Here is a 13,914-nt window from a genome sequence, read left to right as displayed (position 1 = left end):
TGTCCTCTGACAGTGTTCAGCATCCTGTGGGAAGGGTGATCGTGCTCGCTATGTGAGCTGTAGAGATGCTCATGGAGGAATAGCAGATGAGTCTTTCTGTGCTCATTTGCCACGTCCAGCTGAGGTTTCAAGTTGCTTTAGCCCATGTGGAGAGTGGCAAGTTGGAAACTGGTCCCCTGTAAGTATTGCTCAGATTGTTGTTCTTTTTTTAAATGTATAAAAAACTGGAATTTCATATTCTGCACATGCATGCATCGTCTGAAAAAGAAAAGTATATGTTTTATATTGTCAAATGTAAATGTCTTTGGTTATTAGCTATCAGTGTTCTGTCACAAACATTGGATTAATTTTTGGTCAGTGCACAGTTACATGTGATAGTGGAATAATAACAAGACAAGTTATCTGTGTCAACTACCATCAACAAATCAACGAGAATTACTGTGATCCTGAAGGCCGTCCCTCTAAAGAACAAGAATGTAACATGCCACCATGTTCACCAGTTTATCACACTCCGAAAATACATGAGCATCCAAGTCATTTTCCAGAAGCAGGTTATCCTCCAATACATCATCCACTAGACAGTGTGAACCAGTGGAATCATCCTTCTGTAGGAGGATATCAATGGAGGACTGGACCCTGGGGAGCAGTAAGAAAATTTTATTTTTCTATGTTAATTTATCTCAATTGTGAATATACATTTGGAGAAATGTTATTGCAGTACAGAGTTGGTGAAAAGTACATTGTTTTAAAAAGTACCATTATGAAAAATATATTCAATTTAAAATCTGTGCAATTTCAACTTTCAAACACTTCTACATAATAATATTTGCAAATTTCCAGTTTTGAATGCTAATATATTTTTTTCAAGTTGTTTTAAGCAATACAGTATATATTTTTCTAATGATACAACAGTGATATTTGTCTCTATGTTTCTGTAGTGCTCTAGTACTTGTGCAGGTGGATTTCACCGTCGAGTTGTAGTATGTCAAGATGAGGAAGGAAGAAGCGCTAGTTATTGTGATGAGGCAAGTAAACCTCCAGAGTCAAGACACTGTGATTCTGGACCCTGCCCACGATGGAACTATGGAAACTGGGGAGAAGTAAGACCATTTCATTTTCAAGCGGAAACATGGCTGCATAAGCTTAGAAATAGTATCAAAATAATTTGAATGTGAATCGAACCATTCTTTTAAGTTTTAAAAAATAATGAGTTTCAACGTGCTTATTTATAATTTATTCTTTGATGAAATCCAGAACTGTAGTATAAATATAGGTAGCATAAAAATAAGTCTAAAAGAAGTATTCTACGTTAAAACTGGCTTATCTGGCATTCTAAGATTACCTCTTATGTTTTATGCCCTCTTCTCTTATTCTTGATACACTAATATCTAGAAGCCTAGAAAATAAGACAACATGAGTGATTTCCTGTTTTGGCCAGATCTAGCCATTTAGTTCTCAAGGACAGTCTGAGTGTTGTTTTGTGTTTATTCTCACAAATAGTTATTTTTCTTTGGTAGGGTAGACTTTCTGTAACAGATGTTTTATAGACAGTCACTTGATCAACTATGAAATTGTAGTTTTGTAAATTTTTGATGAAAGAATAGTTTTTTCTTTATATGAACTCAAACTGTACATCTTTTTTCTTGAATTGGATATCCAGGGAATGCTAATGTAGGCGTAGTAAGTAACAGCATGTATTTATTATCACATTAATAGTATTTGATGACTTGCAACAACAATTTTGTGTATAAATTTCTATGTTTTAGTGTACCCAAACATGTGGAGATGGAATAAAGACAAGACTGGTGATATGTCAGCTTCCTACTGGCCAAATGCTGGGTGATCAAAACTGTGAAATTCTAGACAAGCCACCTAATATGGCACAGTGTAATGTGCATTCTTGCCCTGGTGATGTTTCATGGCATCGGGGACCATGGAAATCGGTACGATAGCATTCACTGATATTTTCTGCTTTCTGTTCTTTCTGTCACTCTATTTCCCCACGGCTTTCAAAAATTGTATTATTATTTTATTTGGCAGCAATGAAGAAATAGTGCATGCGGAACATAGTCTGTATTTTTGTTAAGCAAATGTTCCTGCTGTCATTGAATTAAATGGGAAATAGCCATTTTCTTTAGTGGGAACAGGTTTCATGTTCTGTAAAACATCATACAGAGTATTTTGAAAATTAACATGAATAATTATCACTGATAGACTGGGTTGATCTGTTCCGAAGAATTATGTTTGATCTGTTTTAATTTAAAAGTATATGCTGTAATTTATACGGCAGTATTACCTGCATATTTATATTTGTAAAAAACAAAAACAAACAAACAAGTCTTTCTAATACTTAACATTTCTCTATTAGTATATTTATATATAAGCTATTTCACATATCTATATTACACTTTGTCACAAAACAGCATTTTACTCCATATTGAATGTACATTTGTGTATAAAGGTTTATATTTGTGGTTTTAAAACAATGACTAATTAAAGTTGTCTGTGTATAATTATGTATGTAACTATAATATGTTATTGTCTATATGTCACTGTCTATTAATGTATTAAAATGATTACAGTAATTACCATTGATCTTTAAAATTGCCACTAGCAGATAATTAACATTAAGAAGTAATCGTAGCATATTCTGCAAAAGAGAGAACATTATATTCCTTCGAGCTATGAATGCGACAACAATATTTATTAGTTATTGTGCTCAATTTTAAAGAGATTAATGGCAATCAAAGGTGTGTGGATCTAATTCTGATTCCATTCAAAATTATTCCAAAAATGTCATTAACATCTCTGAAGGATGGGCTAAAGATACAATTCTTTACATTTATCTTAATTAATAGGATTCTGTAGTTTCATTCTTTGAATTATCATAGAAACATTTCTTTTTAAATATTGTCCAATTTCAAGTTTGAATAACTGATTAGCGTTTATATAATCTATTCTTATTTATTGCAAATAGAGTTTACCATGGAAGTTTGTATTAATAAGCTCTTCCAATTACCTCTTCCACTGTGCAAACAGAATTTTGGTTTTATGTTTAAAGGATACCAGAGTATCTTCTTTAGCTGTTATTCAGATAACTGGAGATGACTTACTGTTTACTAGTTCTTAATTAATGTACGTACTTCAGGGGCCAAGAAGGTAAGCAGGGTTTACATACAGACTATTGGAAGCAAGGGAATTTTTAAGCACTTGCTTCATGAGGGATAACTTTGACCTCACTGAACGCTGGCTTTGTCTCTGCCCAGCCAGTTCAGAGTGGGTGTAAAAAAAAAATACTTAAAAACCCCTTTTTCTCATTTAGCTGTAGTTTCTTTTTTCTAAACCATATCTGAACTAAAGCTTTAGCTCTCTGGTTATTCCAGGTTTTTCAGAGTTTCCTGTTGAATTTTATGTTCAAGCGGAAATAGATTCCCAGTATCTGCAAAGATTTTTCTGGAATTTATCCAGACTAGAGTAAAAACCTGATCTACAGCAGACCATGATGAGCTGGCATTTAGTGATTTGTAATGCACGGCTGCTTGAGCAAGTTTAATTCTTCCAAGGGAAGAAAAGTTATTAAAATTATTCGGAGTTCAGTTCTTCAAAACAATGTTTATCTTCCAAAGCAATAAATGAATGTCTTGAATACCCATTTCCTTATCCGAATTTAATAGTAACATTCAGAGATATGAGAGGCAGGCAAAAGCACTTCTAGTGTTTGCTCTGGGAGGAAAGGCTTTTGCAATGTCCAGTACACGCTTACAAAGCATTTCTTCTAGGACTTTTTAGCAGTAAATTTTGAGGATTTATAATTATGCAATAGAAATAACAGTCCTGGATGCAGAAATTTCTGTTACTGGCTTGTATTTCAAAGAAGGCAGCTTTTGACTTCAGAGAATTAGGTAATTATTGATTAACTTTAATTCTATTCTATTGATGTAGTGAACATTACAAAAACCACTTAGCACAGATTCTGAATGTCAAAGTGAGATATGCAACGTGTTAGGGTATCTTTCTACCTTCAGCGCAAGCTAGGTACTTCTGTTTTAGGATAATAAGCTTGTTTATACTTGGTTCTAACTCAGAAGCAAGAAAATTTATTCTAGCATGGGGAAAAAAAAACTTCAGCTAATGTTCAGTTCTGTTCCAAAAATTACCATTAAAAGTATTTATAGTTCTTCATCTTGGGATAATGCTTTGTGTACATACATTATGAATAATAAGCTACTACTAATTGTACAGCATGAGAGAAGAGGTAAATTATGGCTCAAGCATAAATTAATGTAAGCAATTATTTAATTAATTTTAATCAGAATCAGAAACATTGACTGAATTCTTGAAACTGTGATTAAGTCCGTAATTTACATATTCGTAACATCCAAACCAGAGAAGGACTCTGGTTTTACAAGTAAGAGTGCTAGGAAACACACCCTTTTGCTTGAAAGATTAATTCATTTCATCTGGAGGTCTTGGAGAGACTCTAACAATGCTTTATTTGTAGAATGTAGCTTACTTTTTTGGCTTTTTTTTTTTTTTCTTCCAACCAGGAACTGAATAATGCTGTTCCTTTTCTTGTCTTTGTATCAAATTTCAGAGAAAATGGAGTGAGTTTACACACAGTCTCTGCTCTCAAGGGACTCTCAATGACTGCCTTGTGTGCAACACTGGAACAGGTTGCCCAGAGGTGGTGGATGCTCCATTCCTGGAGATATCCAAGGTCAGGCTGGACCAGGCTCTGAACAACCTGATCTAGCTGTATGTGTGTAGGTGTCCCTGTTCCTTGCAGGGCATTTAACCTAGATGACCTTTAAGGATCCCTTCCAGCTCAAATGATTCTACAGTGCTATGAATATTCATGACAACTCCTAATGTAAGTGAAGTTGATACAATATTGTAGAATCATCCCTAAATTCAAATATTTCAAGATAATATTTTAGCCTGATTGGCTTAGAGCTAAGTACACTACCTCAATTTTGATATGTGCAAATTATGATACATACATATTTTTCTGTATATACATATTTATAATGTGTTTATAACTTAAATAATACTTGAGGTAGGTAGATTGCGTAGCTGCTTGTTTCAATGGAGTTGCACCACCAGTAAAAACTTGGGCTGTGGATATTTCCCTCTTAGGCTGTTCTAGTCTTTGGTGAAGGGATTGAAGCAATGATCCAAAACTACACAAAAGAATGAGTAAATTACAAGCTACAAAGTATGGAAACCATATGTCACATTATCTAATGTCAAGAAAAATTCCATAGCATTCTGACAGCAGCCTAAGTGTGCTTTGTTCTAATACAGGCTTTTTTATTGTGTTCTTCCTTATTTTTAACAATTCATTGTTGGGTTTTTGTGTTTAGTCCATGTGGTAATACCTGAGATTTATTGCATTATATTTTATCATAATGCTTTTCTGTCTTAATGTGTTTTTTTTTTGTTGTTTTTGTTTTTTACAACAAGCATGAAAAGGGAAAGTATTACAGATTTGCAGAGACTTTAAAACTATCCACAATGACAAGATTTAACAGTTTTCTCCTATAATTCTTTTGGGATAATCTGTCTTTATTTAGCTCAAGAACGCTGTGTTGTCCCATATCCAGATGCTTCAGCATTCTTAGCCAAACGATTGACCAACAACTACCTGCCAGTATTTTATGTCAGAATACAATCAAATCATCAGTTAGTCAGTTAAATGGTTAAGATTTAACAGTCCTTCAGTGCATTTACATGTAGTCTTGCAAAGTTTTCATGAATAACACCAATGTAAATTAACTGTACTAGAGAATCAAATGCTCTAGTTAGCACACAGCACACAGTAATATTAACTAGAATTTTACGTAGAAATGCAGTAACTGACATGTTTGTCACACACCAGTAGTTTTCAGGGAATAAGGCCTGGTTGGCTGCAGAGGTTAACTGTAGCAGCAGATACAGCGAGGGCTTCCCAAACTGAAGCTGCTTCCTCCCATGTGAAATGCAGTATTTGGCTGGGAAAGAATTTGACATTAGCGAGTTAAGGGATTTCTGGTGGAAAAGCCCTGGTGCAGTACCTGAACAGACTAGGTGATTTACACATACTTTTTGTTTGACTCTTTATTCTGCTGTTCAGGCTTTTTATGACTGACCAAATGAGCTTTTCTTAACAGAGGCTTTTTATGGAGACTTATTTAAGAGACTTCACTACATTGAACTACTACCTGAAGCTTCCCCCTTAAATCTCAATTTCTTTTAAGTTTTGGTATTTTTCTCTTGCTTAAACGGTCATATCTTACTTTCTAGCCCTTTTTCTTCTTGTGAGCTGGGATGTGATACATCCATCTTTTCAAAGTGAAGATGTATGAATAATTTGTCCTCAGGCCTTCCGGATAGCATTGGTTCTGTCAGATAATAATTTTAGGTTTCTTTTCTTGTTTACTTTAAAGTTTTAGAAAATATTTTCTGTGATGAAAGAGACCTTAATTTAAAAGTGAACAGACATGGCTTTCCCAAAAGTAGTGATTTTGCAGAGTGCTCTTACATCTGTTCAAACACTATTAAAATAACAAAGCACTGACAACAAACCAGCCAGGTCAATTACACCTTGTATTGGTCTAGAAATCCATCGTCCCAGAGGAGTGTTTTGCTAACCATTCAAATTGCATTTTGAAAGTCCTGTAAAAATTTGATTCAGGAATGTTAGATTTTTTTCTTTGGTTACTTTTGTTGTTCTGTTTGGTTTTTATTTTTTTGGGATAACAGTATAAATCTGGTTGTGCTGAGGTGTTTTTGTTATCACTGTTACAGATAATATTTAACCCTTTCAGAAGACAAACACGTTTGTTTGAAATTTTGATTAAAACAAGGGTTTTTTCCTCTGTCTTAATATTTTCATCTAATTTTGTCAGTAATTGACTTGTGATTTCACAGTTTAGGCATATCAAGTGGATCAATTCCTTTTCTAAGTTAGCTTTAAGTGTCAGAAATTCTTATTACCCTTCAGACACATAATGTAATAGTCTCTAAAGTAGCTATTTTTCTAATTTTTCAGTTTTCTGTCAAGTTAATGCTTTGGAAGGATTTCCATAGAATTCTGTCTTTGCACTAGTGGAAGAAGTCAAGAGAATAAATTTATTTCTAAAAACTATCATTCCAGTCCTCTTTCAGTGATGTTATTGCCAGGCCTCCCATCAACTTCTGCAGGGCAAAAGCAGTCCAAACTTGCATAAGTAGAATGTGTATTTGTTTTCATTTTAATGCAAAAAAAAAAAAAAAAAAAAGATATGTATGATAAGTGCCTTCATTCATTTTTCTAATGTGTAAAAAGTATTTATATCTTTGAAGATAATCTTTTATATTAAAAGGGAATTCAGGATCAGTGAATTTGGTTTTCAAAACCAGCTTCAGCCTTATACCTCTACTTCTGCTGCTGCCTAATGTCAAACTTCAGAATACCTCATTACCAATACAGCACATTTATTTAATATCCCTCTGGCTGAAATCTTAATGTTAGCATACGCTATTCATTTTTAAAAATTCTGGAACTTGGGAGTGTCTTTTCAGAGATAATTGATAACATATGTCACTACCCAAATAATGTCATAGAACAGGCTTGGGATAGTGGATTTCAAGTAGGGCAGTTCTGAATGAATACGAAAGAAAATAATTGTTTCAGAAATTCAAAAACAAATATTTATGTGTATTGTTCATCGTATTTAGAGGAAATGTCTCCATTTTGGTGCTATGTTGCCTGTATAGCTTGAAATAATAAATAAGTTGTAATGTATGTCTGATAATTTAATTTAATGACTGTGATTTGTGTCTGTGAAATACAGCTGCATTTTAACCCTTCTTTTTCAATGCATGTTGTGTGGCTTTGTGTTTATATTTAACATGTCTTTTATTAAGGAATGCTAATGTTTAAAGTTCTTAAAAAAAAAAAAGAAGGAACTAACTTCTTTTGCTGAAAGTGTTTTTAGCACTGAGTAACTTCTGTGCGCACTGAACGTCATGTGATATTTTACTGACATGATTTTCATGGGGTTAAGCATCTTTAAAATTTCCTGTGTAAAAGATTAAAGGTTGCTGTAAAATTTGAAAAAGCTCCTAAAGTTGAACAGCAACAAAAATGTGAACTTTGTTAGTGATAAAAGCAGCAACTGATCCTGTTGGACAATTAGACTGAAATAAGGAGTTGATCTCTGATGATGAACTCAATGTCTCTGATCTTTGATTATGAAGCTTAAAGATAATGGTTATTTAACAACTTACGTTGGAGTTGTAATTTTACAGTACAATCCTGCCTCCACTCAGTGACAAACGGCACAGAAAACTGAGGGTTGTAACACAATGTGCAACTCGTATAATCTCAAAAAACTAAAGCACTCTTACAAGTTTGTGTAGCTTTCAGACCTTTCCTTTTGAAAACGGACAAGTAAGAAGGAACCTCATTGGAAAACAAAGTAAAACAAGGAATATCCCAGAGGAGGATGGCAGGTGATCCTGGTCATCCTTAATACCATTCCTAAGTATTTATAGTCATTCATTGAAAATGAGTATAAGACTACTCAGGCATTTATTTCTTTTTGTAGTGTAGGAACATTCAGAAAAGCTAACAGGTTCTGGGTGGTCAGATCCATGGAAAAACCATTCTGAGCTGCCTGTGGCAGTTCTGAGATTCCCAGTCAATACTCATTAATATTGCCCCAAAGTGTTTTGGGGCCCAAACTTAAAAGCTATGAAACATAGACTGGAAGCATTAATATTGTTAAAAATTTGTGAAGGTTAATACATGCATATCTTGTTTAGCTGGCATGCATTAGAATTCCCAACGCATTCCGTAGCTCTCTATGAGATCCCATCCTTTCTGAGAAAATGGGTAACTGTGGGATACAGGCTGCTCCACTAAGGTAGGCTGCTATACTGATCAGTAGATGTGCTAGCATGAATGTATCTATGGCCCTTGCACTTCAGTGAGAGCAGGCTCAGGCACTTAGATTCCCTGATGAATTAGTCCTTCAGAAGCCTGCATATTTGCTAACATTTATGCACATGGCTGCGTGCAGTGTTGGAAAGATTGGTCTGTAAGTAATTGAAAATATACAGAAGAATGTCTTAGGTTGAAGATAAACTGGAAGACACATACAAAGGTGGGTGAAATGCATTTCATATTATCTACATTATACTTGTAAACTCATATTCTTGCCCAATTAATATTTAAAGTGTGGTTTTTTTTTTCAATTCTTTAGCTGATATTTAATTACATTTTTGATGCTTTTAAAGAGTTTGAAATGTTTTTAACAAAACCGTGTTGTCCCAGTATACACTGTTAGTTTTACAACTTTTTTTGGAAAGTTCATATACAAAACCTTAACTTTTAATCCAATCAAAAAAAGTGAAATGACACATAGCACATATTGCTTTAATTTATGAGCTACTGTTTTGCTGCAGTTCACATGGTTGAAAATGATAAATCAAAGACTACATTTACGGAGACCCAATGTTTCCTTTTGATCATGTTTGCCTTTTTGCAAATCAGCCAAAATTGGTCTGCCATGGTGTGGCTGTTATCTCATTATTTTTGTATTCTGTTGAAAAGACCCTGTATCTTAAGATGAAGTGAAGTTTAAAAAGCAAAAAATATATAAACAAATTATTTTTTCTGTGCAACTCTTCTGTTTCTGAAAGTGTAGACCTCACACCAAGAGATCCTCTGTCATTAAAAATATGGTCCATCTTTTACTGTGAAGATCCAGTCATAAAAAGTCACTCCTAATGAGCAAACTTTACTGTTCAGTGAGAAGGCAGACTGTGTCATTACCAGGCCTTTGCTCAATTTTCCCAAGCGTCTCAAGAAGCATGAGCTGCACCCCCTGTGATGCACCCTTAAACCATGTCTTGTTGTTGACAGTAATCATGAATTCAGTTTGGGTTATAATTTTGGGTGGTTGTTTGTTTTTGTATGTGGGTTTGTGTTGTTTTATTTTTGAGGTGGGTGGGTGTGGTGACATGCACAACTGCTGACTTGATTGAGTGCACCCCTTGTTCTCCCTTTGGGAAGTGCGTCTGGAAAGTTAACCATTTATTGGAAATGAGGGGGGAAAAAAGTGTTTCTTTTCTTTTGGCTTTCATTATATTTCCTAAGGTCTCCTATCTCCATCCCTGCCTTCCTTTTTTCTTGATACTTGTTTCTCATAATTTGTCTCCAGTCCCGCTGCCTTCATTTAATTATGTAAAGGTGTTACTTGGGTTGTATGTTTGTGTGGGGAAAAAAATGAGTAAGACTTGCTAAGACAAGACAAAATTTTGCCATCTGCAACAATGCAGTGATAAACATGCCTGCACTGGATATTTTTGGAGGTTCCTAAAGAGCCCAAGAGCAGAATAATCATTCCATCTTGTGAATTTAACACAAACGTGTATCTGCAGATTAAGATTTTTCAGAAAGTGAGGTTCTACCTCTGTTCCTGTTTGCCAGTAATTTCAGAAGGAGTGGTGAGGCAGAATTGACTGGGTTTGGTCTTTGATTTCCTGCTGTTCTTGTATTTTTGCTTGTTGCTTTTCCTCAGCCATCTGTCTCCGTTGTATATATCATGCAGCTGAAAGGTGATAAAAGTTAGACACATGTACCAGATACACTCTTGCAGAAATGCTGATTGAGCAATGCAGCTTATTTGTCCCCTCCCCCACCTCTCTTGCTTCTCCCCCAGCAAATATGTAAGCTGATCATACTTCTCATTGTTTTAATATATGCTCTGATAAATTACAGCAATAATGTTACTTGAATAAGAGCTGATGGTGAAGTTCTTAGCTGAAGCATGTGCAGACCCTTCAGTGACACTTTGAGGCCTGTCTTAAGACCTGCACGTGAGACAGCAGATCTTGCCAAATGGCTGCTGAAAGGAGACAGAAATACCCATTGTTTTTCTGATTCTCATGTGGCAACCAGATGCAGAGGATTCTAATTGAGAGAAAGTATGGCAGGAAGAGTAACTATACATGATTTTTTACTGTAACAGAGAGATGAAATAGAGCCTTTAAAAGAAGTGTTAAATGAGATACTAAATGTGAGACGTTGTCATTGTTGAAGGAGAATACATTAATCACCTACTTGTGAAGTAGTGACTGCTATATTTAAATATTCATAATAATCAAGAACATGTTAATAGCATCAGAAAATACCTTCAGTTAGCACAAGGCTTGTCTTTGCATCTCACTGTTGTGGGATAGCACTAGCATGCCTCGCATGAACACATGGATATCCTGTGGGTTATGTTGTGTCCAAGTATCTAAGAGTCTTCTTAGAAGACTGAGACCTGAAAGAAAAATAATATCTAGATGAGAAGTCATGACATCTGAATATGATTTTGGACTTTGACTCAACTATTCTGTAAAGCCCAGTAATGTCCTCATTTTTGCCACTGTTCTGTTCATCTTGCTTTCCTTTTCTTCTCTTATACCATGCCACAGTCTTCCATCAGCACTCACACTGAAATGTCCATAATCTTTGTGAAATGTTCTTTTTGTAATTGTTCCCCAGTGGCTTGGATTGTACTCGTATGGAAAATGGGGAAATGGTAACCTCTGCTGTGAGCCATGTGAACTTATTCTTGTCCAAAATCAGTGTCAATTTTGGTTCCTTGTTATGAAATATTATCTGTGCTAAGATTTTCCTTTTTGAATCATACAATCAGGATTTTTTAGACTCCACCTGAAATTTATATGAAAGGTTGCTATTTCATTAATCTCAAGCTTCAGGTTTTTCCTGGCATAAGGAATTTTCACACTCCTTGTTGCAGAGGAGTATTGGAGTCACCTCCAAACAAATCAGGCACATCATTTTTCTTTTGAAAGAAAATGAGTTAGACTTGATCTAGAAAGAAAATTGGGTTCTCTTTTGAATGGGGAGAAACATCTGGTCAGAATAACAAAGCCAGAGAATCACAGAGAAGTAGGGGTTGGAAGGAACCTCTGGAGATCACGTAGTCCAGCTCCATTGCTAAAGCAAGTTTCCTAGAGGGAAATCACTAAAAAGATTTTGGAGGATACAGTTCATATCTGAGCTTGTGTGGTATCCACTGTGCACACTCACACACATTGGTAAATTCTCTAGCTGTAGAATGTATTTGTTCTAAAGCAGTTTCCAGAACAAACAGGAGAGTAAAGAGCATTCTGTCACTCCTGCAGATGTGATAGCTCTCATTTGGTGGCTTTGTATAAACTGGCTCACTCCTTGGAGAGCTAAGGAATTTCACTTGAAATGACAAAGATGAGCATGTCAATATCACTTATTAAATCTCTACAATAGAATTGTCCTTTTTAAGCTGTAAACTAATTATTTCTTAAAATGAAAGCTAACAATGTATTTTACATTTGTAGAGAAAATAAACATACTTTGAAAATACAGGAGAAGTAGTTACATAGTAAGTATAGTATGATCATTCACTTACAAAGAAATGTTTTCTGAATGTTTTTCTTTAAGAGGACAGCTGAAGTAGCACACCTGTAAAGTGCAGTACTTTGCACAATTATTTGAGTTTACACTTGTACAAGTGAGGGCCCAACAGGATCTAAAGATAGAGGCAGAGTAAAATCAAATGCTCTGCAGCTGGCATTAAAAATGATGCCAGGCTTTAGGCAGTGATGGGCAAAATGGTGATATCTGTCATGAGCAGAAAAGACTTGACAGGGATTTCAAACGACAGTCTTCTGTTTTGATTTTGCTGAGTTTGAAGTAATGGGAAGTGCTTTGCTGGGATGTCAGAAATAAGCCAAACTGAAACCTATTCACAAATCGAAAGAATAAATGATATTCAGTGGATGATCATTAAGTGGAACTTCAGGAGTTACAATTTTGATTTTTCCAACAGCTGCACAGAATATGGTTGTTCATCTGCCATCTAGGCAGATTGCTGTTTTGCTGAAAGGTTTCCCTTATTAACACTACCTCCAGCTGCACGAGACAAAGAAATCTGGACCGCATGGTTGCAATTTTAAATGCTAAAATGCCTCCAGTATCATTAGCAGAATTTGATTTCTGAAGGCAAAAAAATCAACTTCCCTTCCCTTCAAGATCTGTCCTGATGGGACTGACTTTAATATAATGGAAAGGTTTGATCTATGTGTCTTTTTTTTTTAACTGGGATGTCTTTGTTTTTAAGAGGAAGATGTTAACACACATTCCTAGTAGATTCCATATGGCTCCTTCACATAGCAGCTTTGCCTTCCTGCTCTCTACATCAACCCTAGAAGGTCTGTCTTTGATCCTCTTCATTCCTTCTTCATCTCCACTTTTTCTGTGTATGTATGTTTGTAGTTTGTTTCTCATTTATACCCCCCTTCACTGTTGATGAGGCCATACCTGAAGTACTCACTCCAATTCTGCCATCTGTTCTGACAGCTCATGAGATACGTTGGATGTACTGGGAAGAGTCCTGTGTAGGACCATGAAGATTTAAGGGGCTCCTATAAAAAAGGCAGAGAGAGCTGGGAATTGTCAGCTTAGAGAAGGGGAGGTTCTGGGGGACAAAAAAAAAAATCTCAATATAAATAATATAAATAAAGAAAGGTGCAAGTGGAGCCAGATTCTTTTTAGTGGTACTCAGTGCCAGGACAGGAGAAATGGGCACAAACAAAAGCACAGGAGGTTACCTCTGAACACCAGGCAGCACTGCTGTGCTGTGCAGTGTTGGAGCACTGGCACAGGCTCGGAGGCCTTCAGCAGCCACCTGGACTTGGGCCTGGGCACCCTGCTCTGGGTGCCCCTGCTGAGCTGGGGCTGGGGCAGACCAACTTAGAGGTCGCATCCAAGCTCAAACATTCTTTGATTCTGTGATATGATGTTGAATCAATGTACTTGAAAAATATTTATTCAGAAATTGGTCATTTTTTCAAATGGAAGTTGAAACAAAATTGTAATTTTATGAGACAGACAAA

The 13,914-nt window shown here is 35.6% G+C and overlaps 1 protein-coding gene across 8 annotated transcripts in view; it reads left to right on the top strand.

Moving 5' to 3' along the window:
* The window catches only part of ADAMTS20 (ADAM metallopeptidase with thrombospondin type 1 motif 20), an 84,930-nt gene that overhangs the window by 52,483 nt on the left and 18,533 nt on the right, over positions 1–13,914 (top strand). For 6 of the 8 annotated variants that reach the window (XR_007379936.1, XR_007379935.1, XR_007379937.1 and 3 more), the window contains exons 25-28: positions 14–178; positions 359–646; positions 939–1,100; positions 1,767–1,943. Coding sequence is in view for 5 of the 8 variants with exons in the window: in XM_048961075.1 (XP_048817032.1) it covers positions 14–178; positions 359–646; positions 939–1,100; positions 1,767–1,943 (792 nt within the window). In the remaining 3 variants the exon portion in view is untranslated. The remainder of the gene's footprint in view (positions 1–13; positions 179–358; positions 647–938; positions 1,101–1,766; positions 1,944–13,914) is intronic. The other 2 variants (XM_048961093.1, XM_048961107.1) reach the window with 2 other exon arrangements.

The sequence above is a fragment of the Lagopus muta genome, chromosome 1 (genome assembly GCF_023343835.1).
Source record: "Lagopus muta isolate bLagMut1 chromosome 1, bLagMut1 primary, whole genome shotgun sequence".
Taxonomy (NCBI): Eukaryota; Metazoa; Chordata; class Aves; order Galliformes; family Phasianidae; genus Lagopus; species Lagopus muta.
The sequence above is the reverse complement of the archived record's forward strand: the minus strand, read 5'-3'. Positions and strand labels throughout refer to the sequence as shown.